The sequence below is a fragment of the Muscardinus avellanarius genome (assembly GCF_963383645.1).
Source record: "Muscardinus avellanarius genome assembly, chromosome: 15".
NCBI classification, from domain to species: Eukaryota; Metazoa; Chordata; class Mammalia; order Rodentia; family Gliridae; genus Muscardinus; species Muscardinus avellanarius.
Window position 1 is genome coordinate 40275247 of NC_137801.1, and position 26198 is coordinate 40301444.

The 26198-nt window shown below is 41.7% G+C and overlaps 1 protein-coding gene across 1 annotated transcript; it reads left to right on the forward strand.

Annotated features, from left to right (window-relative positions):
* Positions 1-18392: 18392 nt before the first annotated feature.
* On the forward strand, positions 18393-23145 carry TMEM247 (transmembrane protein 247; the record flags this gene model as incomplete). Its single annotated transcript, XM_080711362.1, has 3 exons — positions 18393-18509; positions 19404-19727; positions 22915-23145. The coding sequence occupies 3 exons, from the start codon at positions 18393-18395 to the stop codon at positions 23143-23145; spliced, it is 672 nt and encodes a 223-aa protein (XP_080567488.1).
* Positions 23146-26198: the final 3053 nt, after the last annotated feature.

Consider the following 26198-nt stretch of genomic DNA (forward strand, 5'->3'; position numbering starts at 1 on the left):
CAACTGGGAATGATTTCCAAGTCAAATAATTCTCACTAGGCAAGAAGAATGGTGTCCTGGGCCATTAGGAGTTTGAGGTCTGTGTCTACTTTACAGTGGGGTCATTTAACAATGCCACAGGGGACAATACTCAAAGATGATGAGCAGCCCCTTCACATTTTCCATTCAGATGCCCTTTCCAAATGGTTGATTTTCACAGGGCCCAAAGCACCTGTGCCAAAGGGCAGTTCTTATCCTCCAGGCACATATATGAAGGATAAGCAGATAAATAGTTTTCCAGCTCCTGCCTCTTTAATGAGAAGGGGTAAGAAAAGGCCTGGCTCTGGCTGGCAGAATCAAGAGCTTGCCTGCTGGCCTTGCACACCATCTTCTGGACAAAGGTGGTACTACTGCCAAGGAGAGGAGGTCTGTAGGGTCCAGGTTTCTAGAGCAAACCAGGAAAGCAACCAGCAGAGGGCCAAAAACAAACAAACAAACAAACAAAATTTTTTTTTGAATGCCAAGAAACCAATAATGAGTTTTGTTTTCTACAGCAAAGATGCACTTGATAATGTACTACTTTGTATGGTTTTTAAAAATAATCTCCAGTGTACCTTGCCTCACTGATCACTTAAAGCATGCAATGAGCACCTATCATGTGTCAGATGCCATACTAAGTGCAAGGGTAGACATGAATCAGACAGTCTCTGTCTAAGAAAGTGGAGTTCGGAAGGTGAGAAGAATATGTACCCACAGCAACATTTGAAGTGATCCATTCAAGAGATCAATCACATGCTTACAGGCCCAGAAGAGGAAGTCTGCTTAGGGCACAAAAGGAAAGTGGCCCAAGAAAACAGAGATGGCCACGCGGAAGGTGGTAGGAGCAAAAAGTGAGGCCAGGCAAGGTTTGATTAAGTCTCGTTGAAAGGAAAATTTCCACAACTTCTTTCAGACCCACAGAGTCAGCTGCACTGTTAAAATTCTGGTCCCCAAGAGCCTTGGAGGGTCTATACAGCAGGGAGAGAGAGGTGAGTGTTATGGGATATTTCTCAAGACTACTCATGGGGTCTGTAGGTACTGGTGAAGTCAACATGTGTAGTACAGTGCCAAGGCCAAGAGGAAGCAAAAACAACCAGGGTTTAACATAAAACAAACCTGGCTTTGGATCTTAACATTGCTAAACAGCTGCGTGACATGGGAAAATCACTTAAACCTCTCTAACCCATGTCCCTTCACAAATATACAGGGTGATCATGCAATTTCCCCAAAGAAAATGAACTGAGGCCATGCCTATAGACCCCTGGCTCAAGGCTTGACACACACACGGGTGTCCTCATAGATGCTTGGCGTGGTGCCAAGGTCTTAGTATGGATGTCCACCCTTTTTTTTATTATTTTGAAACATGGTCTTGCTAAGTTTCCAAGGAGCTTACTAAGTTGCTGGGACTAGCCAGAGTTAAAAACAGATTTTAAGGAAGCCACAAAAAAAATTCATGAAACCAAAAGTAGCTTGGAAAAACAATTTACTTCTGCACATAAGGGTGCATGCACATTGGGTGGACCACTCTGCCTTTATCTCAAGACCACTACACCTTTCTCCACTGGTTGGAATATGGCTTTCACAATCTAATCTGATTGGCTGGTTTCCCTGGGCATACATTTTTGCATTTGTTTTTATTGCTTTTATTGGATATTTTTATTTTACTTTTTATTTTTATGTGGATTCATATTGAAAATGGCATACATTCACACAGTGCTTGGTGCCCTCCCCCCTATTTCCCCTTTCCCCCCTCCCAACAATGAGTGTCCAGGTTGACCGTGCTACATTCATACTTTTACACTTATTCAAATGTAGCTCCTCCATTAGTCAATCTCAGCCTTCTTCCTTTCCTACCCTTCCTTTCTAGCTTTGCTGAGGTTTCCCTTCCATTATCTGGATTCCCTCTCGTATTGCCAATACTTCCTGATTTGGGCATATTAGAGAAAACTATGTCCCTTCTCTTTCTTTGCTTGGCTGACCTCACTTAACATAATGTTCTCCAGGTTTTTCCATCTTCTTGCAAATGACATGATTTTGTCCTTCTTTATTGCTGAGTAGAATTCCATTGTACATATTTCCCATAATTTTGCAATTCATTCATCTGTTGATGAAGACCTAGGTTGGTTTCATATTTTGACTATTACAAATTATGCTGCTATGAACATGGGTATGTATATGTTACTATAGTTCTCTGATTTCAGCCCCTCAGGAAAGATACCCAGGAGTGGTATAGCCAAATCATGGTGGATCCATTTCCAGTTTTCTAAGGAATCTCCACTCTGATCTCCATAGAAGCTGAACTAGTTTGCACTCCCACCAACACTGTAAAAGAGTTCCTCTTTCCCCACATCCTCAGCAGCATTTATTGTTATTTGACTTCTTTATGCTTGCCACTCTGATTGGGGTTAGATGGAATCTCAGCATAGTTTAGATTTGCATCTCCCTGATGGCTAATGATGTTGAACATTTCATGTATCTATTGGCCATTTGTATCTCTTCTTTTGTGAAGTGTCTATTCAATGCAGTTGCCCATTTCTTGATTGGGTTATTTATTTTTGCTACTGTAGAGTCTTTTGAGCTCTTTGTATATTCTGAATATTAGCCCTCTATCAGAGTGGTGGCTTGCAAAGATCTCCCATTCTGTAGGCTTTCTCTTTAGGTTTTTGATGACTTCATTTGATGAGCAGAAACTTTTTAGTTTGATGCCATCTCACTTGTTAATTCTTGCTTTCATTTCCTGCACTTTGGAGTTCTTGTTGAGAAAGTTACTGCCTGTGCCTATACATGTTGGAGTGTTGAGCCTATGCCCTCCTCTAATAACTTTACAGTCTTTGGTTGAATTTCCAAGTCTTTGATCCATCTCAAGTTGATTCCTGTGCATGATGAGAGGTAAGGATTTAGTTCCATCTTTCTACAAATGGATAACCAACACTCAGCACTATTTGTTCAAAAGGCTGTCTTTTCTCCAGCATATGAGTTTGGCCCCTATGTCAAAAATCAATTAACTATAGGTTTATGGGTTTATGTATCTTCTATTCTGTTCTACTGGTCTGTATGCCTGTTGTTGTGCCAATACGATGCTGTTTTTACTACTATTGCTCTGTAGTATAATTTGAAGTCAGGGATTGTGATACCGCTCGCATGGTTCTTATTGGGAGGATTGCTTTGGTTTTTCTGGATGTTTTCTTTCTCCATATAAAATTCATGACTGATTTTTCTAGGTCTATAAAGAATGTTGTTGGTGTTTGGAAATCACTTTTGGCAGAATGGCCATTTTGATGATATTTATTCTGCCTATTGATAAGCAAGGGAGATCTTTCCATCTTCCAAGGTCTTCTTCAATTTCTTTCTTTAATGTCTTATAGTTTTCATTGTAGAGGTCTTTTACATCTTTGGTTAGGTTTATTCTTAGGTATTTTATTGGTTTTGAGGTTATAGTGAATGGAATTGTTTTCTTTATTTCTTTCACTGTGGATTCATTATTGATATATAGAAAAGTAACTTGATTTTGCATCCTGCAACTTTGCTGAATTGGTTAATGAACTCCAGTAGTCTTTTGGTTGAATTCTTTGGGTCTTCTAGATAAAGGATCATGTCATCTGTAAACAAGGATAGTTTTAATTTCTCTCTTCTTATTTGAGTTCCTTTGATATCCTTCTCTTGTCTTTCCCCTGTGGCAAGAGTCTTGAGGATTATATAGAAAAGGAGTGGTGATAGTGGGCATCTTTGTCTTGTTCCTAATTTTAGAAGAAATTCTTGCAGTTTTTTCCTATTCAATATGATGTTGGCCTTGGGTTTATTGTATATTGCCTTAATTATGTTGAAATATGTTCTTTCTATTCCAATTTTTTGCAGTGGTTTCTTTGTTTTTGTTTTTGTGTGTGTGTGTGTGTGTGTGTGTGGTACTGGGGTTCCTGGAAGCCCTTCTACCTCCAGGCTACACTCCCAGACCTATTTTTACATTTTTATTTGGAAACAGGGTCTCCTAAGCCAGCGCACGCGGCTGGCTTCAAACCTTCGCGATCCTCCTGTCTCTGCCTCCCAAGCGCGGGGATTACAAGCGTGCGCCACCACGCCCGGCATTTTGCAGTGTTTTTAACATGAGTAGGTGTTGGATTTTGTCAAAAGCTTTTTCAGTATCTATTGATATGATCATGTGGTTTTCGTTCTCAGTTCTGTTTACGTAAATAACATTATTGATTTGCATATGTTGAACCAGCCTTGCTTTTGGGGGATGAAACCAACTTGGTATGGTTTACGATTCTCTTGATATGGTTTTGAATGCATATAGTATTTTTTTTTTTTAGAATTTTTGCATCTATGTTCATGAAGGATATTGGTCTGTAATTTTCTTTTCTTGAGGTATCTTTATTTGGTTTTAGTATTAATGTGATACTGGCCATGTAGAAGGAATTTGGGAGAAATCATCTCTTTCAATTTCCCAGAACAAGTTATGAAGTGTTGAGATTAGTTCTTCACTGAAGTTTTTGTAGAATTCAGCTGGAAACCCATCAGAGCCTGGCTGTTCTCTGATGGTAGAATTTCTATTGCTGTTTCTGTTTCTTTGCTTGATATTGGTTGGTTTAGGCTTGCTATGTCCTCTTGGTTCAATTTAGGTAGGTTATATGTGCTTAGAAACCTATCAAATTCTTCCATGTTTTCCAGTCTATTAGAGTATAAATTTTCAAAATCGTTTCTGGTAATCCTTTGAATTTCCCCATTGTCTGTGGTTATGTCTCCTTTTTCATTTCTGATTTTAAAGATTTGAGTTGATTCTTTCTTTTGTTTAGCTTGGCCAGGGGTTTGTCAATCTTATTAATCTTTTCAAAGAACCAGCTTTTTGTTTGGTTGATTCTTTGAGTTGTTTTTTATTCTCTATTTTATTTATTTCTTCTCTGATTTTAATTATTTCCTGCCTTCTGCTGGCTCTGGGATTAGACTGTTGCATTTTTTCTAGGTCCTTAAGATGTGTCATTAGGTTCTTCTCTGTTCTTATGTGGGCACTCAATGCTATAAACTTGCCTCTTAACACTGCCTTCAAAGTGTCCCATAGATTTTGGTAAGTTGTGTCTCTATTTTTATTTAATTCTAGAAATTTCTTTATTTCTCCCTTTATTTCTGATCTTACCCACTCATCATTCAATAGTGTATTATTCAATCTCCATGTATTTAGATAGTTTTTTTTGTTCTTCCTGTTGAGTTCCACTTTCATTCCATTGTGGTCTGAAAAGATGCAGGGTATTACATCTTTTGAATATGCTGGTGCTTGCTTTTTGGCCCAGGAATGTGATCTATTTTGGAGAAGGTTCCATGGGCTGTTGAGAAGAATATGTATTCTGCTGTTCCTGGTTGAAATATTCTGTATATGTTTATTAGGTCCATTTGGTTTATACCTTTCTGTAGTTCTGAAGAGTCTTTACTCATCTTTTGCCTTGAAGATAGATCTAGTGCCATAGAGGTGTGTTTATTGTATTTGGATCTATTTGAGATCTGATGTCCTAAAGGGTAAATTTTTAAAATGTGGGTACCCCCACATTTGGGGCATAGACATTTATTATCATTATATATTCTTGGTGAATTGTACCTTTTAATAAAAAGAAGTGCCCTACTTTGTCTCTTCTGATGTGTTTTAGCTTAAAGTCTGTTTTGTTGGATATCAGCATTGCTACCTCTGCCTGATTTTGGTCTCCATTAGCATGATATATCTTTTTCCATCCTTTCACTTTCAGTCTATGAATGTCTTTGACTGTAAGGTGAATTTCTTGTAAGCAGCATATATTTGGATTATGTTTTTTAATCCACATTGCCAGTCTATGTCTTTTAATTGGTGAGTCCTTTGATGTTCAGAGTTATTGAAATATAATATTTGTTTCCTGTCATTTGTGTTCTACCTTCTGTTTGGTATAATGTTATTTCTTCTTTAGTTAGTTGCCCTGCTGATCAATTCATCTCTTCTCTGGTTTTGAAATTTGCTTCTTTTTTCTTCTTTATGGTTTATTTAAGTATTTTCTCTAGTGTTAGCTTTGTATTCATGAATTTTTTTGAGATTCTGCTTATCTTGAAATATTTTTGTTTCTCCATCAATTTTAAATAATAACCTTGCTGGATATAGCAGTTTTGGTTGAAAGTTGTTTTCTTTCAGGGTCTGGATTACATCATACCAGTCTCTCCTGGCATTCATGACTTGGGTTCTAAAGTCTGGGTGATTTTTATTGTTTTGCCCCTATATGTCACCTATTCTTTTGTTCTCACTGCTTTAAGATTCTTTTCTTGGCTTCTGTGTTGGTCATTTTGATTATTACATGGCATGGGGAGGTCCTTCTTTGATCTTGCCTTAACGGTGTTCTGTATGTCTCCTGAATGTGTATGTCTAAGTCTCTTTCCATGTTTGGAAAATTCTCTGAAATTATTTATCTGAAGAGATTATAAATATCCTTGGTCTGTACCTCTATCCCTTCTTCAATGCCTTTTATCCATGATTTATGACATTTTATGTTGTCCCACAGTTGTTGGATGTTTAGGTTTTGTTGCTGTAATGATTTTTGTATGCTGTTGACTGTGCTTTTTGTTTTTTAATGAACTGTCTTCTAACAGTGATATTCTATTTTCCATTTCATCTAATCTTCCAGAATTTCTTTCTATTGCTGTCTTCATTTGTTGACTCTTTAACTTCCAGACCTCTTTCTGATTCTTTCTTAATGTCTCCCTTTCCTCTTTCATTTTTTGTACACTTGTTGTCAGGTGTTTTATCATACTGAAGATCAGGACTTGGAATTCTCCTCTTTGGATTTCTTGTAGGTCAGTATTCATGATTTTCCTTAGTTCCCCACTGTTCCTGGTTCTCATATTTTCAGGGTTTTCAGGCTTGTTTTTCTGATGTCTTAGCATCTTCTCTTTTGTATGTGATTTTGTGGGTATTCTGTCTGATCCAATCTTAGTAGTAGAAATTTAGAGGTGTCAGTAGGTAAGCAGTGCTATTTTCAGTGATGAAGGTTGGGTAAGGGGGGAGGAGCTGGGGTAATGGATATAGGAGTCAGGTAAAGTAGGGGATAGGATTAGGTTGAGTAAGAATTTAAGTATAATAAGGTAGTATCTGGTTGAGAATGAGAGAAGGTTAGATACTAGGACTCTTCTAGTTAGTAGAATATTTAAGTATTGAGCTATGAAATAGCTTGAATATAAAACAAGGAGATACAGTAAGGAAAAAAGTTTTGAGAGAAGAGAGTACATAGGCTAGCCTGAGGAATTTTGTAAAAGGAATTGGGGGAAGGAGCAAATAAACACAAATAAAGTAACAAAAGAAGTTACAAAATAACAATTATAAATCACCATTTTGAATCCCCTGGGCAGATTTTACAAAAGGAGAAACATGAAACCAGAACATCTGGGAGTGGAACATACAACACCTGTGCAAAAGTTACAAAGTGAACAAAACGGAAGCCTGCCAGTTTCTATGTGATCTCATAACTTCTGCAGAAAAGATGGTATTTCTCTCTTACATCTTAAACTTGAGATCCTCCTGTATCAGACTCCCAAGTACTGGGATTGCAGGCATGTGCCACCATGGCTGGCTCTCCATAAAAATTTTAGTGTTTAACTCTTCCCAGGGTATCCCCACACTGCTTAGGCATCTTCCAAACAGAAGTTTCCTGGTACTGCCTGTGACACAGTGATGTTAAAGCATCACTGTTTATCTGAAATTCACATTTAGCTGATTTTCCTATTTTTACCTACTTGATCTAGCAACCCTACTTCCAATTCCATGCTGAGGCTATGACCTAGTATTATTAAAAGAGCTAGTGGACGTGAATGGGACTGCTGCAGGGGGGCCTTGAAGCTGTAGGGAGTACATGCCAAAGCCAGGGCTTCCCCACAGTTTCTGTAAGTCAAAACTTTGTTTTGATCCACCTTTTAATAATGACCCCAGCATGCAGAAAAAGCTACTTCCTCATGAACTCTGTGGGAGCCCAGTTTCATGGGAGGGAGATATGGAGTACACTAGGAAAAATGTATCTAGAGTCAAAGAACTTGGGGAGATCTGCATTAAACAAAAGCCCCATTTCTTCACTACTAAACTTCTCTGACCCTTCAAGATGCTGATGTGAACTGTGAATTTCTACATAAGAATATAGTATAGGGTACTTCCCAAACTTACCCAGCCAGGGAAATTTGATCTTCATGGAACATCCCTTGGGACTGGTTTCCTGAGAAATACTCTCTGAGGAGCACATCTGAAAACAAAGCATGTCAAAACTCCTATAAACTGTAGGCAAGGCCCAGTGCTATAAATGTGAGCCATTTTTTATTCTGCTGGTAACCAAGGTAGCCTTGTAGCCAATGGGCAGACAATGTAGCTACAACTGGTGTTTGGGTTTCTGAGTTCTACGTGAAGTGCTTGGATGGACAGCACTTCCAAGCACTGCATCTCGTGGCCCCATGAAGGGTTCTGGGATGCCTTCCTCTAACTCCCAGTCATCATCTCTCCCAATGTCCAACTTCTGAATCTAAAATTCCATCATTTGGGAGAGGCTTTAATACTAGTTCAAATACAGATATGCCTGGGGAGGGTGGCACCTGGAGCCCTTCTCAGTGGTCGCCAGGACTGAGTGTGGTTCATAGATAGGACCCTTCTCAAGGCACAACTCCAGTGCCAGTTTCATTTTCCTGAGCAAGGACATGGTTGAGGATCAGAGCAGGGTTTGGGTAGGACAAGCTTAGGCAAAAACACTTGCTGGGGCTGCAGAGAAAAACCTATAAATTAGGTGCTTTCAGTATTTTCCAAGTTCAGGCATTACATGGAATCTTATAAAAAAAATTTACCAGGCTTGGGGTGACAGCCCCTCACATGAATCTAGAGCCACTTCATCCTTTTCCCCAGATTCAGCTCACCTCTGGGGCTCCAATGCATCCAGGGGCTTCTAAGACACCTAGGATCACCTAGAACTTAAGGTCACATCCCTGGGCCAGGCCTGCTCTAATCTACTAGTAACAGCACTGCTCACTATTTCAGTTCTAAGACCTTAAAACTTTTATCTCCTCCCCTTATTTCTTAAGCCTAACACTTGACTCCCTGCCTCCTGCTCCATTTTTTCCTTATCATGCCACTTCAAGTCCCCCAGCTCTTAGCCCTGCTCCAAATTCCAGGACAAGCCCAGGTATATACTGTCGTATGCTGTCTCATGCTCCTATAGGCTGGCAGAGGCCATGCTCTGTCCGCTGCTGGGATGGCTGCTGCCTTCCTCCTGCTGATGTCTCTAATTTCTGATGCCCCCATGATTCTGTCCGCCATCAGTTTCACTGCACTGTTCCCAGATGTTCCTGTTTATGACACATTCCTTTCCTCCCCAGAACACAGATCTCCACGAAGCCAGTGCCTCAGATTTGAATTTCCATGAGGCAGTCTCTGGAAGTGGAAACTCTCCCAGGGAACTGAGGGGTCAGCTTTTCTGGGATTACCTGATAATTCTGCAAATGGCCAGGACGAGGGATCCCTGGAAAAACTGAGCTGGAAGCCTTCCAACGAGGACAAACAGGAACCACAAGAGGGCGGCGTTGGCCAACACTTGCTTTCTCCTGTTCACCCTCCTGTTGAAGCCAAGCACCAGAAGAATGAGTGCAGGTGGAAAATTGGAGTTTTGTTTTTTTTTTTTTTTTTTTTTTTCCTTAATAGGAATATGTTTGTGCTAACTTATATGAAACAAAAAAGTATCAGATGAAACACTCAAAGAGGCTTTTTGAGAAAGACTCTAGTGTATAATAGGGGGGACCCCTCATCATCTCACTCTGCTGAGCTGGTTGGAGCACCTGAAGGCAAAAAAGAAGATTCTAAAAGGTCAGATAAGTGCTAAAGTCAGATGCACAACTACACTCTAGCCCATGAGTCATGAAGCCTCTGGTTCTTCTCAAGGTGTCCAGACACAAAAGAGGAAAAGGTGCAGCTCTCGTACTCTCTACTCCACCTGCCTATGTCACACTCACCAGCCAAGAGGGAGCCAGCAGCCCAGCCAGCACCACTGGCTAAACTGCCCCTCCAACCACTCTAATTTTGTCTCTCTACCTGGATGTGGGTGAGTTGATAGTAAGTGAATTCCCACCAAGATAGTTATAAATCCAAGCCTTATAAATTTAATTTCATTTTAAAATCTTGAGCAGCAAGCTCAGCCCTTGGCCAGACTGTAGTACAGTGGAAGACAGAAAACAAGCAGGGTCACTTTAGTGGAAAGCACCCAGAGAAATGGGAAGCTGTTTCACAGGTGGTAGAGACTGGAAGCTAAAGGAAACTCTTGCTGGTGGAGATGAGGGGGCAGATTTTCTAGGCTGCAGAAGCAGCCAGTGAAGAGGCAGGGAGGCAGACCAGCACGGTGTGCTTTTAGGGAGCACTAGGAAGCACTCCTTCTCTCTAATGCTATTGTATACTCCACAAAGGTAAGAACTGCATATAATGAGCCTTGGTATTTTTCTGCACAGGGTCATGAACCTGAAAGAAGCTTAGAAAATATTGGTTTGCACTTGTAGAAAAATTGAACTAAATCCTTACCTCTCGCCCCACATGGGAATCAACTCAAGATGGATCAAAGACTTGGAAATTAGCATAGGTTCAACACTCCAACATATAGGCACAGGTAGAAACTTCCTCAGCAAGACCCCCAAACCTCAGGAAATTAAAACAAGAATTAATAAGTGGGATGGCATCATACTAAAAAGTTTTTGCTTATCAAAGAAAATCATCAGGAGTCTAAAGAGAAAGCCTACAGAATGGGAGAACTTTACCAACTATCCTCCAACAGAAGTCTAATATCTAGAATATACAAAGAATTTAAAATTTTTCTACTAGAAAAGACAAATAACTCAATTAAGAAATGGGCAACTGAATTGAATAGACATTTTACAAAAGAGGAGATACAAATTTTTGGCCAATAGATACATGAAAAAATGTTCACCATCATTAGTCATCAGGGAGACACAAATCAAAACTACACTGAGATTCCATCCAAACCCAATCAGAATGGCAATTAGAATGGCAATCAGAAAGAAGTCAAATAACAGTAAATGTTGGTGAGGCTGTGGGGAAATGGGCACTCTTCTACATTGTTGGTGAGATTGCAACCACTATCGAGATCAATGTGGAGAGAAAACTGGGAATAAATCCACCATATGATTCAGGCATACCACTACTGGGTATTTTTCCAAAGAGGTTGAAACCAAAGAACTACAGTAATATATGCATACCCATGATTATGCAGCACAATTCACAATAGCCAAACTATTAAATCAATCCAGGTGTCCATCAACAGACTAATGAATTATAAACTTATGGAAAATACACACAATGAAATTCTACTCAACAATAAAGAAAAATAAAATTACATCATTTGCAAGAAAAATGGAAGGACCTGGAGAACATTATATTAAGTGAGATTAGCCAATCACAGAGAATGAAGGGTCATATGTTTTCTTTAATATGTGCAGGATAGGGAGTAATTGGAATACAAGAGAGACTCCAGATGATGAGAAGAAACCTCAGGAGAGCCAGGGAGGAGATGTAAGGGTAAGGATGGAGGAAGACTTGGGTTCATTAATAGAAATACTACCATAGACTATGTGTGTACATGTGAATATATACCAATGTCAGTCTGGTTACTCTGTATTAGGAGGGAGGGAATTCGGGAGAGGGGCCAACATGATTTACATTATGTTGTGAGACTATAATGCACAAATAAAAGCACAAAACACATAATGTACTTAAACATATTGAAGGCAACCACTAAGCCAAGCAAGGGAAGGAGGGACAGGGAGGGAGTGGGGTGGGAATTGGGTAGTGGTTAAACCAGTGATGTGTACATGTATGTACACACAAGTTTTTTACCCCAATATGATGTATGAATATAATGCACCAATAAAAATTTAAAAAAAAGAAAATATTGTTTTGAGGTGACTTCTCAAAAGTCAGGACAATGACATGATGTATTAGACGGAAACTGACTTGCTAATATGCGCATGTAGTGCTACTATTCATTTAATATTGCTTGGCTGCAAATGCACCCTTCACTACCCTGCTTGTGATTCTGAAGTGGAACCCTGTAAATATTTCTCTTGCCTGCTGACATGTTTTGTCAGTAGAGGGAAATGGAGGGGACACCATAAGACTAAGGGCTACTCTTCTTGGTTCTGGGTATAGTATTTTTTCTTACTCTTGAAATGCTAGGATTCTTGCCCACATACAGAGTACCTAGTGGCCCTTTACTAATTCCTCACCTCCAGAGAGTTTCAGTAGCGCCTCGTGGGCAGCTCCTCAACAAGTTTCTCAGCGAGGTTCTCAAGTTCAATACCCCCAGGCAACTTTCTAGTGAGTTCTGTTAATCCCCCCACTCCGGCAGGCCTGCCAGCCCTGAGCTGCTTGACCTGGACCTCTGTAAATCTTTACACTTACCACATCCTCCCCACTAAGGTCTGAATTTCAGTATCAGAGAGTGTATCTCACAACCTTATTCTTCTCTAATTTTCAGAGTCTCTTCACTCCATTTCAGTCAGCATTTTCACTGCTGTAACCAAAAATACCTGATGACTACAACTCAAAGGAAGATTTACTTGCTCATAGTTCTGGACTTTTCAGAGGTTTTAGTCCACGTTAGGCTGGGTCATATCTGAGGAGCTCAGGGCTTGGCAGCAGGAAGCAGAGAGAACAGGAGTGAAGGGTTGCTGCTCTCACAACATGGTGGCCAGAAGCTAAAAGCAAGGGGAGGGACATGTGTATTCCTGAAGGCCACACTCCCAACAGCCACACCCTACCTACCACCCAATAAATCTTTTAATCCATCAATGGATTTATCGCTTGATCAGATTAGGACCCTCATGTTTCAATTATATTACCTCTGAATATCAATACATGAACTCTTCCAGGGGGCATTCTATATTTAAACCACGATACCCCTTAGGTAGCCAACCTCTTGTTATTGATAGTTATGTATATTCTACCTTTCCTGTTAGAATTGTGTGTTTCTATCTTTTGTGTGGACTCCAAAGAATACAACACTCTTATACATGTATTTCTGTAAACTCTCTGGAAGGACACCCAGAAGGCAGCTCCTTGCTCCTTCCTCTGTCTGATTTTTCCTAACACATCCTTGGATCAACTTGTGTTACCTTCTTCTCTTGAATAACCCCTTATCAGCAGACTTCAGTCAGGAAAAGAGCAATACTAAGTATTTCAAAAAGAAAGAGATTTACTACAAGGACTTTAATGCTTAAATTCTGGCTTTAGTCCTTGAATGCTGGTTTCTCTCCAGCTGTGTAACTGTGGAGAGGTAATTTAGCCTCTCTATAAGTCAATTTCTATTACAACAGAGGTAATGATAATACCTAACTTAGAGATTGCTCTGAGAATTAAGTAGAATAGTCAATGAAAATTCACAATGCCTGGTAGATGTTTTGTGTCCAATAACTGTAAGCTATCATTGTTGTTACTATTATAATATTCTAAACACTCTAGCACACCTGAGTAGAAAGTCTCAAAGACACATGGAGTTTATAGCTGCAGGTACCAGGAAAGGAAGAGGAAATTTCAGCAGTGATACATTTATCTCCATTTGAATACAGACTACTTTGGGTGGGAGAAGGAAAAAAGGGATGGGGCAGATGATGTACAGGTTTGATATGACAAGGCAGTTCAAAGACTGCCTGACTTCAACTTGAATAGGTTGTATATCCAAAACTTCCTTCACTTGTGTCCTCCAGACACTTCTCAGAATTTTAACTGGAAGCATAATATATGAACACAGATTTGACTTTTTTCAATCAGAAGTAAAAACTAGTAAAGAATTAAGAATAAGTCCCCTCCCACCCCAAGTCCCAAATCCCTCAGTCTTCATCTTAGAGATAGTCATCATGAACCATTTCTTGAATGTCTTTCCAGATATGTTATAGATATATGTGGGTATATTTTCATATGTTGATACATATGGGAGCATTATTTTTACTTTTAAATAATAATAATATATCTTCAAGAAAAGATACTTGCACTGTTGCTGCTACTTATTCTTTTCCTTTTCTTTAGTCTCATTCTTTTCAACACCCACTTAGTATTCTTAACAAAGCTACAGTACCAATTATTTATCCAGCTTTCTTTTGTCCCTTCTGGTAGAATTTAAGTTGCTTTCTCTCTCTTGCTATTATAAGTAATGCTGTAATAAACCTCTATGCACATATCACCTTTTTAATGAGTCAGAAAATCATCTCACCTCTTAAAAGCTGGAGCCCCCAAGACCATCTTTATGGTGCATATTAAAAGATAGGGGCAGGAGATAGGAAGCCTCCATTCCAGTTCTGGCTCCACTGATTGACATCCTTTGCACCCAGACATGATTCTCCTCATGTCTCTGTGTGACTCAAGTTCCCTACTTATTAGGAAGCAGTTCTTGTGCCTGCTTTAAATTACCTTACAAGGGCATTCTGAGAATCAAATGAGATCATGTACATGAAGCCCTTATGAGTGCTGTGCTAATACATGAGTCTTTCATCTGGTTATTTGCCAAACCTGTAATTGAAGTCAAGTCTTCAACATGGTGTTGACTATATCCCATTACCCCCTCTAAGGGAAACTAATCTGCCCGCAACTCCTGCAGATGGATGACCTGAGGCTACTATGCTGTACACTGTACCATATAACCCACCTTCTCATCCTCCCACCTTTCACCAGAGGGAACTGGGCTAACACCTTCTCTAGGGTGCCCAGCAACTAGAACAACTCTGGACTTAACAGATAAGCCCATTGATTCCAATTCTTGCTTTTGAAAACATTGGCTAGGGAATCATGAGTGATTCAGGACAAATCCAGCCTAAAGGTACACAGAAAGGTAATAGTATCAGAACACAAAGGACCCTGAGCTAGAAGCCAAAGTTACAAATGAGCTGAAATTGTGAGAAAGCAGAAATCCTGCACACACTGAAGATATGCAATGGGGAAAAAACATGAGGAAGTTCTTAGTGAGGGGTGAGGACAGACACAGAAGCAGAAATCCTAAAATCAATCGAGTCATAGTACTCACAAAGCTCCTGAAGAGGTGTGCAGCCCCGGCTGCCAGTGTCTGGAGCTGCCCTGGACCTAGCACAGTCCCTCTGAGGCCAAGTCATCCCAAATTCCTGCTGCCAGGCTCCCATATGGCCCTGTCCATTCCTTGTTCCCACATGTGGCTTTACTACAAGTCCTCTTCTCTGAGCTAGTGGAGGAGACAAAGGCTATTTTCAGGCTACTATGAGTCTCAAACCAACCCAAGTCTCAGGACACCTATCTCCCCACCTTCTCAGGGAACTGGGATGAATGCATCTTGGTAGAGGGAAAATGAGAATCACAGACTGTTTTTCCTAAAGAATTAATACTGCTTCATGGAGGTCAGACTCCAAGGAAAAGGGCAGGGTAGAGAAAGGCAGAGAGCAGGAATGGAGAAGTGAATGAACAATGATTATCAACTAAAACTTTGCCCACACTGATCCTTTCCTCCCACTCAACTCCCACCCACCCTTCATGTCATCTTTTCCACCAAACCTAATCACATCATCACTGACCTCTTGACTCCTTTGGTACACTGCCTTAATGGCCCCTGAGGTATCTGAACCCCTGCCTTCTCTCCTATATCTTTGCAGTTCCCCCAACTAAAGGGGCAGAGTACATTTCCCCATCCTTTGGTTTTTGCAAATAGTTTAAGACGGAAATGATGGTGTACCAGTTCCATTGCCATAGAGAGAGCACACCCAGGCTAGCCCACTGGTCCCAAGAAGAGACACGTGGAAGAAGGCTGCCTCAGGCAAGCCTCCATCTGAGTCCTATCTAGATCAGCCAACCTGTAGATACCTATGCTGAGTCAATGTTTACTTTTGTATGTCATTGAGATGTTAAGATTATTTGCTATCCAGCTGATATAACTGCCCTTAGTGTTTACTGTACGTTTCAGTACTTTCTTGTTTTTTTATAATTTATTTGATCATATATAATTGTTTCTTTGATAGGTGTCTCCTAATTAAGACCACCAGATTTAGTAAGTGAAAAAACAGCATGTCCAGTTAAATTTGAATTTCAGATAATCAATGAATAATAATGTATTGAAAGTATCCTGTGCAATTTTTAGAACACACTTATACTAAAACTTATTTACCTAAAGTTCACATTTAACTGGGACCCTATGTGTAGTTATCTGGTGATCTGACTTCCAGTGCATGAGGCAGAATAAGTGTCTTACACAATAACTGTGAGATAATTCACACAGTCACCACTATAAGGAGAGAAAGAGGAAAGCCATGGTTCGGGTAAAGTTTTTCAAAATAGAAGAAAAGTAAATCGAGTTTTCTCATCTTTTCATGACAAGCCCACTTCTCATAAAAATAATAGCCAGGTGTGGTAGGGCACACCTGTAATCCCAGTACTTGGGAGGCTGACACAGGAGAATTTCAGACTAAAGGACAGACTCAGTAATTTAGCAAAAACCTCAGCAACTTAGTGAGACCCTGTTTCAAATTAAAAATAAATTAAGGGGCTGAGGGTGTTTCTCAGAGGTAGAATGTCCCTGGGTTTAATCCCAAGTATCAAATAACAACAACAACAACAACAACAACAATAATAATAATAATAACAACAACAACAACAACAGTTATTATTTGCTTAGTCCTTTTCCAGGGAGAGAGCTCTACCTGGAAAGCCACACCATCATATTTTCACATCAGCGCTGCCATTCATATTGGATTAGAAGCCACCTTAATGACCTCATTTTTTGTGTGTGTGGTACTGGGGTTCCTGGAAGCCCTTCTACCTCCAGGCTACACTCCCAGACCTATTTTATATTTTTGAAACAGGGTCTCTTACACCAGCATGGCTGGCTTCGAACCTGCGTGATCCTCCTGTCTCTGCCTCCCAAGCACGGGAATTACAAGTGTGCACCACCACGCCCGGCTAATGACCTCATTTTAACATAATTTCCATAAAGATCTATCTCTAAAGGACATGGCTAAGTCATTATTCTTTTCCCAAATAGGGCACTGAACATCAGACAGATAAAGTTATTTTCCCTTGGTCACACAATGAGATAGACGCAAAGCCAGAATTCATGTGCAGTGCTTTCTCTTTCCATAAAGCAACCTCACTTCCAACTACCAAAAAAATGTTTTGTTGTGGTTTTCACAAAGCTGAAGGTGACAAAGCACATTTCCCAGCCTCCAGTCTTTCTGCCACTCCCCCTCAATTTGATCTACCCGTAGGGACGTATGAAGAACACAGGTTGTATCAGTTTCCTGGTGTTGCTATAATAAAGTGAGCGGACTGAGCTCCTCAAACAATAGACACTTATATTCTCACAGTTCTGGAGGCTTGACATCAAGATCAAAGTGTCAGCAGAGCTGCTTCCTATGAAGGGTTGTGAGAAAAGGATCTTCTTCAGGCCAGAAAAGGTTAATTTTATGTGTCATCTTGACTGGGCCATGGGATGCCCACTTATCTGGTTAAACATTATTTCTGGGTATATCTTTGGGGGTGTTTTGAGAAGAGATTCACATTTGAATTAGAGGACTGGTAGTAAAGTTTAGAAAGCTGTCTCTGCCTGACTACAAGATCTGATTCTTGGCTCTTCTGCCCTGGGACTGGGACTTCTACATGGGCACTCCAGGTTTTAGGCCCTGGGACTAGAATTCATACCACCAGTTTTCACAGATCTCTAGCTTACAGACAGGAGCTTGTGGAACTTCTCAGCCCCCATAATTCTTGTAATAAATTTCATCTTGTATATGTCCTACTGATTCTGTTTCTCTGGAGAACCCTAACACAACTCTCTTCTTGACTCCACACCATCTTTCCTCCATATATGTCAGTGACATTTCTTTTTCTTATAAGGACTTCATTCATATTAAATTAAAAGCCACCCTGGTGGCCTCATTTTAATGTAATAACTTCTATAAAGATTCCACTTGCAAATAAAGTCACATTATAAGGGACTGGGGGCGGGGAGTTAAAATTTCAACATAGGAATGGAGGGAGAATTCAGCCCATAATAGAGTTTGTGGAGCTAACCATAACTCATCCCAATATAATCTGCATTTTTTAAAAGATCCAAAGAGAATGAATTTCATATGGTAGGATTCTGGATTTCAAGTGCTAGAATTCTAGTTTTCAAAGCACTCCATAGGAGTGAGAGAGACTCATTCTGCAGTTCTTAATAATGGTATCTTAATGGTGTTGCATCTTTTAGCAAAGGAGCCTTAGCAACTGGTAGAATGTGGTTAATTATGAGGACAGGGGATTGTGATGGTGGCCAGCTGTGGAATCTGGTGAGGGCAAATGTTATTGCCTCAAAAGATGTCCTCTGGCCTCAGCTGGAAGCCCTGTGGCTTTCCAGATGGCCACAGAGGACATGGAGGCAATGGAAGCCCGGGGAGCAGGAGAAAGTTGCCCTACCTTTTCCAAGTTGGTGCCTGGTGACTCCACACCTGAAGGGAAGTCAAGGGCTTTGTTGGTAAGAAGGATGCCCCATCTCACTGTCTCAGCCATCTTGTCTGAGTAAGAAAGAGCGCTCTAGGGACATGTGGTAAGAGTCAAGTGCTATGAGGTTCACAGAGCTACCAAAATGAGAAGTGATCCCCATTCCCTTTGTGTGACCCTGCAAGAATGTTAAGTCACTTGAAGATGGCTTTGGTCTCATCTCTCTACCTCACATGTGAGGTGCTTTCCTCCCTCCATGAATAGCACTCCCCTCTCTCTCTCTCTTTTTTTTTTTTTTTTTTTTTTTTTTTTTGGTCCTGGAGATTGAACCCAGGTGGCATTCTACCTCTGAACTATGCATCCAGTCCTATTTTATTTTTTATTTTGAAATAAGATCTCACTGGGTTGCTGAGGGTCTTACTAAGTTGCTGAGGCTGGACTCAAACCTGCAATCCTCTTGTCTCAGCTTCCCAAGTACTGAGATGACAGGCATGTGCTACCACACCTGGCTCCCACATCCCTCTTGTTGGTCCTTCTATTTTTGGTTCTCAAAACACCAATCCTAGGTTTATTCCTCCCTCTTAAAGGTCCTGGGGTGCCTTTAAGTTGGGTGGAGTGGGGGTAGTGAGGAAGTTTACTTCTCTGGTGACTTGAAAATCACTAGGAAGACAGACATCTGCCAGGACTCTAATGCCTGGACTTGCCATCTTCACCAGTCCTTTGTTTGTTTTTTCCTTCAAAGCCCTCCTCCTTCTAACTCTGCCTAAAAGCACTCCTAATTAGAACTCAGCCTGGATCTTTATAACCTAGGACACTCTTTCCCGTTCCCCAGTCCTTGGGCTTGAAGCTGGGGGCAGGGGCTGGGAGTGGAAGCAGCCCTATACTCACTCTCCACTGCCCACCTCCATTCCCCCTTTCTCTGCCCTAGGAGGCAGAGGCCCCAAAGCCAGATTCCTCCTACAACTACCTGGAAGAAATGGAAACTGGTGACGACAGAGGCTGCCCAGGACCCCCTAAGCTGCTGTCCCCGAAGGCTGGACCTGCCACAAAGGGCCAGGCAGGCGATGGCCCTTGCCCTGAACCTGCAGAGCCTCCCCTCACTCCAGGGACTGAGCACAATGCAATGGAGCTGGAAAAGGTGCGCATGGAGTTCGAGCTTACCCGGCTCAAGTACCTGCATGAGGAGAATGAGCGGCAGCGGCAGCATGAAGAGGTGATGGAGCAGCTACAGCAGCAGGCGGCACCGCGCCCGGTAGGTGGCAGGCTTGGCACTGGGCCAGGGGTCCACAGAGGCTGTCCTGAGGGCCAGAGCAGGGGCAGTAGGGAGCCCATCTCACCTGCTTGGAGGCTGGCTGGTGCCCAGCCCTGCAGACCCTGAATCTGAAGGCAGTGGGAGCATCCCTGCACACCTCCAGCCCGGGCTGCCTTGGGTCACTTCCTAAGATGGGCTGAGACCTCTCCACAACTTGGGACCACTCTTAGCTTCCATGTTAGTCTAAGGAGAACTGAGTCTAGGAGGAACCTCAGAACTCTGTCATCTACCGAGCAGCCCTTTTGAGAACTCTAGGGAAAAGTCTTCAACATCCCCCTATGACTGGACTTCCACCACACTTTGCCTTGTATCTCACAACATGTGATTCCCATATTCTTTCTGCAGTCTGACCCCCATACGTCTATAAAGATATTACCTCCCCAATCAGGCTACACTTGTTGGTGAATCACACTGCCTCCTAGGCAACTGAAAAAGCCATCTTTTCACAAGATATGTATGCTCAACCCTTATCTGTCCTGAATCTGAATAAGAATGCCTTCTTGAGATGAAACAGTTCATGAAGTGCTCAGCACAGCATCCAGGCCATCAGAGCACTCAATAATGAAAGATGTTAATGTTTAGAGCAGTGCTTCCTGGCCTTTAAAGTTAATTCTGCACTAAACTTCTGGCTCTAGTATGTATATACTGCTGAGCCTTGGGCAACTTCTGATCCTCTTTGAACCTTGGCTTGCTCATCCCTAAGATAGAACCTATCTCCTAGGACTGTTGTGAGCATTAAGGAGAGAATGCATATGAGCTGCTTTGTAAGGAGCCCAGCACATTAGGTGAGCACTCAATAATCATTAGCCATTACCATTTTTATGTACTCATGCAACTCACTTCTTGACCCAATGCAGCAACTTGCATTCATTACTTTTTTATTTTATTGGGATGTATTAGCCATGCTTCCCAGCTCTGAGTCATCCTCAGTTCTTAGAAACTTGCTTCCTGTCTTTCTCCAAGTCATTGCTATAATTGTATGACCTAAAGTAAACACCACTAAAAGATCTCACTCCAGATTAGCAACATTTCACTAATCAACACCCTGGAGTTAATTTATCCAACTAATATTTCATCAGTTTGCCCAAAAAAATGTTACTGAGACATCCTGTCAAGTGGTTTCCTAAAATTAAGATATGATATTACCTATAGCATGTCTACAATTGACTGCTCCATTAAAAAAAAAAAAAGAAAATAGGCCTGGTTTTACATGATTTGTTCACAATGAACATACGCTGGCTTCTTAACTGTTATCTTTTGGCTCACAAAATAGCTGCATAATTATATATTAAATAATGTCACTAGGCCAAATCAAGTTTATTGAACTGGAACCTCGATTCTCCATCTTTTTCTCTCTCTTTCTGAACTTCTAAAAAATTTTTGCCTGTCTCTAGGATTCTGGCATATTAACTGATATTTTTTCATTCTTGCAATTTCCATTCCCAAATTTGTAGGTTTGCTCAGTATCTTGGGATGAAATTTGTCACAAAGTTGAGCCTGAAATTACTTAAGGCAGGCATAGTACTATACTATGCCTTTGGTCTGTGTCTTCTTCTAATCATATTTGTCCTCCCCCCAATTTTTTTGTTTATTTTTTATATGTATAGTGCTGGGGATTGACTCCAGAGACTCTCTACTGAGCTGCTTCTCCAACCCTTTTTATTTTGAGACAAAGTCTCACTAAATTGTACAGGCTTGCCTCAAACCTGGAATACTCCTGTCTCAGCCTCCCAAGTACTGAAAATTATAAGTGTGTGCCACTGAACACAGATATTTCCCTCTTTTTAATTTGAAAAATCTTTCTCCTTACTGGATGAGATTGAAACCCTTGGTATATAGTCCTATCTACCCTCTGTTTTCTGTTCTAAAGATAGACCATTAAAAATGTTTTGAAAAGTCTAAAGGGTTTCAGAAATACATGTTTTATTATCAGAATCATAATTGTCCCCATCTCCAGCATTTCAAACTGAAAATTCCTGTAGACTGTTAGAAGGCAGCAGAGGAGACCAAGGGTCTGGATTCATGGTCTACCTAGCGTTGAGTTTCTTTCTCTGATTCCAACCTTCCTTGCTATTCATTAGAGACATCATCACTGCAGCCATTTCCTACCCATCTTAGTCTTATTTAGTTGCCCTCACGTGTTATGTAGCTATTTCAACAATGGCATGTCCGTATACCTTCAGCTTTCAACAGTAGTTTACAAAAATGTTTTACTTGAGCTGGGCGTGGTGGCACATGCTTGTAATCCCAATACTTGGGAGGCTGAAACAGGAGGATTGCGGTTTGCGGCCAGCCTCAACTACTTAGTTAGGCCTCCATAACTTAGTGAGACTCTGTTTCAAAATATTCAAGTGTGTTTCTTGCTAGTTTAGGGCATCTCACTCCCTACCATCTGGCTGCTTTAAAAAAAAAATAGTTTACAGTAAAACCATGGCTAATGCCTTCCTAACTACAGATCAAAATAGGTATATCAGAATTCACTTAAATATTGATATGTTCTACAGTTAAAATGAGATCTATCACATCCCAATTATATAGATTCCAGGTCATTCAAGCTACCTCCCCCAAGCCCAGTTTTCTGTGGGTTTGGGGAGACCTGCTCACTATCTTTCAGCACCTACCTCCAGGAGAGACCAAACCCTGACTGAAGAACCATGGATATTATGACTCATACAATATGTTCTAGGAACTAGGGATTCAACAGAAACAATCATGTGTACCCAAAGGACATGAATCTCATCATGCCACTGTCCAGAAATCTAAGTTTAGTATCAAGTGTCCAGAGAACACTTGCAAAACTCAGAGTCCAGATTTGGGGCTTTGGAGTCAGATAAAAATGGTTCACATGTAATTCCAGTGGCAGTGTGGAATGTGAAGAGAAAGGGTGGTGCTGGCCTGGTGCCCCAGGCAGGAAGCACAATATAGAAATTAACATGCTAGGGACCTCCCTAAGTATTGTTTCATTTATCTTCCCCCTCTTCCTCCTTGTGATTGTGGGAAGAAAGCACTACTATCCTTTCCTTAAGTGAGGCTGATAACCTGCCTGAAGGCACACTCAGGAAGGGAAAGAGTGGGGTTGAATCCAGATCTGCCCAGTGCCACCTCCACTGTATTCTTTCCCCCACAGTTCTCAGGCGGCCTCCAGGACCTCCTGCTTCCTCAGAACCAGTTTGCCATGTTCCTGTACTGCTTCATCTTTATACACATAATCTACGTCACCAAGGAGATGGTCTTCTTTCTCTTCTCCAAGCACTATTTGTTCTGCATCGCCGCCATTTTGTTGTGTTTGATTAAAACTTTATGGTCCTACTTCCAAGTGCCTTTTCTCTCTCCATTACTGAGAACCCTCTCGTGCTAGAGTGCTGTTCTTATAAGGCTCCGCCATCAGCCACAGACAAGTGACATGAAGAAACACACATTCAGACCCTTGTATCAAGCCTGCATTCTCTGTGGACGACGATGTTTTATTCCAACAAGAGGAAGTCAGGAGGTATATGTAGGGAGTAAGGGTTTAGAAAGCCTTCACATAATCATAGGATCACACCATGACTAAGCTAATTGGATCTGACCACATTTGTGCACATTCATAATTTCCTAAGTGTGGAGAGCCTGTAGAAGGCTTAGGACCCCCGAAAAATAGCCAAACCTCAATCTCCAGAGTCACAAATGTTACCTTACATGGTAAAAGAGACTTTGGGGTGTGATTAAAGAAGGGCCTTGAGATGAAGAGATGATGTGGGTGGGGCCCCTGATGATACAGGTGGGCTCCTGATGATGCGGGTGGGCTCTTGATGATGCAGGTGGGCTCCTAATGATGCGGGTACACTCCTGATGATGCAGGTGGGCCCCTGATGATGCGGGTGTGCTCCTGATAATGCAGGTGGGCCCCTGATGATGTGGGCGCACTCCTGATGATGCAGTTGGGCCCCTGATGATGCAGGTGTGCTCCTGATAATGCAGGTGGGCCCCTGATGATGTGGGTGCACTCCTGATTATGTGGATGGGCTCCTGATGATGCAGGTGGGTTCCTTGATGTGGGTGCACTCCTGATAATGCAGGTGGGCTCCTGATGATATGCAGGTGAGCTTCTGATGATATGAGTGGGAAGAAGGTAATAACAAGTGTCCTTAAAAAGTGAGGCAGGAAGCCGGGCGTGGTGGTGTACACTTGTAATCCCCGCGCTTGGGAGGCAGAGACAGGAGGATCGCGCAGGTTCGAAGCCAGCCACACGCGCTGGCTTAGGAGACCCTGTTTCCAAATAAAAAGATGTAAAAATAGGTCTGGGAGTGTAGCCCGGAGGTAGAAGGGCTTCCAGGAACCCCAGTATCACCAAAAAAAAAAAGGGAGGCAGGAAGCCGGGCATGGTGGCACACGCTTGTAATCCCTGCGCTTGGGAGGCGGAGACAGGAGGATCACACAGGTTCGAAGCCAGTCCCACTAGCTTAAGAGACCCTGTTTCCAAATTAAAAAGTCTAAAAATAGGTCTGGGGTGTAGCCTGAAGGTAGAAGGATTTCCAGGAACCCCAGTGCCACCAAAAAAAAAAAAAAAAAAAGTGAGGCAGGAAGGTGACAAAGGGGAAGTGACCTTGAAAGCAGAAGTTAGAGTGGCCTGAGGTCACAATCAAGGGATGTGTGCAGCGTCTAGAAGCTAGAAAAGGTAAATATATGGATTCTTTCCTCCAGAATGAACCAGCCCTACTAGCCCATTTAAGACTTCTGACCTCCAGAGAATAAATTTCTATTGCTCCAAGCCACCAGGTTTGTGGTAATTTGTTCCAGCACCAGTTAGAAACTCATACAGGTTCCCAATTCTCTCCAGCTTTGCAAAGGTGTCAGAATATCATGAATAGGCCATTAGCAAGGATATTATGAGTGGCCATCTAGCACTGTACCTGAGCAGAATAGCACACAGCCAGCCATGCAAGCTCAGAGCTATTCTCTAGACAACATATGATTTTTAAAAAGGAGTGATGCTGCTGGGCATGGTGGCACATGCTTGTAATTTCAATACTTGGGAGGCTGAGACAGGAAGATCACATGTTCAAGGACAGCCTCAGCAAGTAGTAAGACTCTCACCAACTAGTGAGACCCTGTTTCAAAATAAAAAATAAAATAGGGTTGGGGTATAGGTCAGAAGTAGAATGCCCCTGGGTTCAATCCCCAGTACCACACACAGAAAAAAAGAGTGATGCTGAGGCAGCATGGTGGTGCACACCTATAATCTCAGTTCTTGGAAGGCTGAGACAGGAGGAGCACAGGTTTGAGACCAGCCCCAGAAACTTAGTGAGACCCTCAGCAACTTAGCAAAACCCTGCTTCAAAATAAAAAACAGAAAAAGCTCAAAGGTAGAAGGCCCCTGAGTTCAATCCCCAGTACCAAAAAAGGAGCAATATTGACATTTAGGGAGCTCAGACTGGGCTTCTCAGAAGCTGGGGGAAGGAGCATCCCTAGCTCTAAGCAGCAATGCATTCCCTTGATAAGGCCGGACACAAAAGAGGGATACAATCCTAGGGGCACAACAAAGGAGGAATTAAGCACCTGATTGGGCCCTGAGAAAGACCCACAAAAATACAGAAAAGCCGACCCAGAAACAAATTGGCCGATTTCCAAACACACAGATGCAAAGCAAATACATAGTTGTTCACAATGAAGATATGCTCACAACCCCTAAGTAAACGCACAGCAACAACAGAAAAGAGTGAGCACTAGAGGCCTCTGAGCTGCCCAGTGTATCTACAACCAACAGAGCAGTTCAACCCTGGCAGCTCCACCCCTTTCTGCGCACTCTCCCCTGTTGACTGTCAGCCGCTCTGGTCCCACCAGCCCAGCAGCAGAGATGGCTGGCTAAGGCCTAGGACTTTACATGGTCACACTGCTGCATCCTGACCGAGGCTGGGCACAGCTGCACATTCAGGGAAGTCTAACTATATTTATTCCACCCCCTTCCCAGGCACAGGGTTCTACCTTAAGAGGAAGTAAAGAATAAGTTTCTGTCTAGTTGAACTGAGTGATGCTCGGTGAGACCATCTGCAGAAAAGAAGGCTCCTTTGAGGCTTCGCTGTTGGTACACATTCACACCAGTTAAGTCCACTTTTCATTTTCCACCCAGTTCCATGCATCCACCCCCATTTATAGCTGTGTGTGACAGGTACTTAACTCAGAAGTGGTAAAACTGTGGTTTCTTATCAAACTTTCAATGATAGCACTTTTTGTTATGGATCACTTCTCACAATCACCTTAATAGATCCTCATTTCTGGCATGGGAATGAGGTAAGAGAAAAAGAAAGAAATCAAGTCAGCAAAAAGCATAGGGCCTTATAGCTTGGTTATAGTAGACAGAAGTGATAGCTAATATAAAAAAAGAGTGCTATAAGGCCATTTAAGCAGTCTCCATGTCGCTGGGTAAAACTG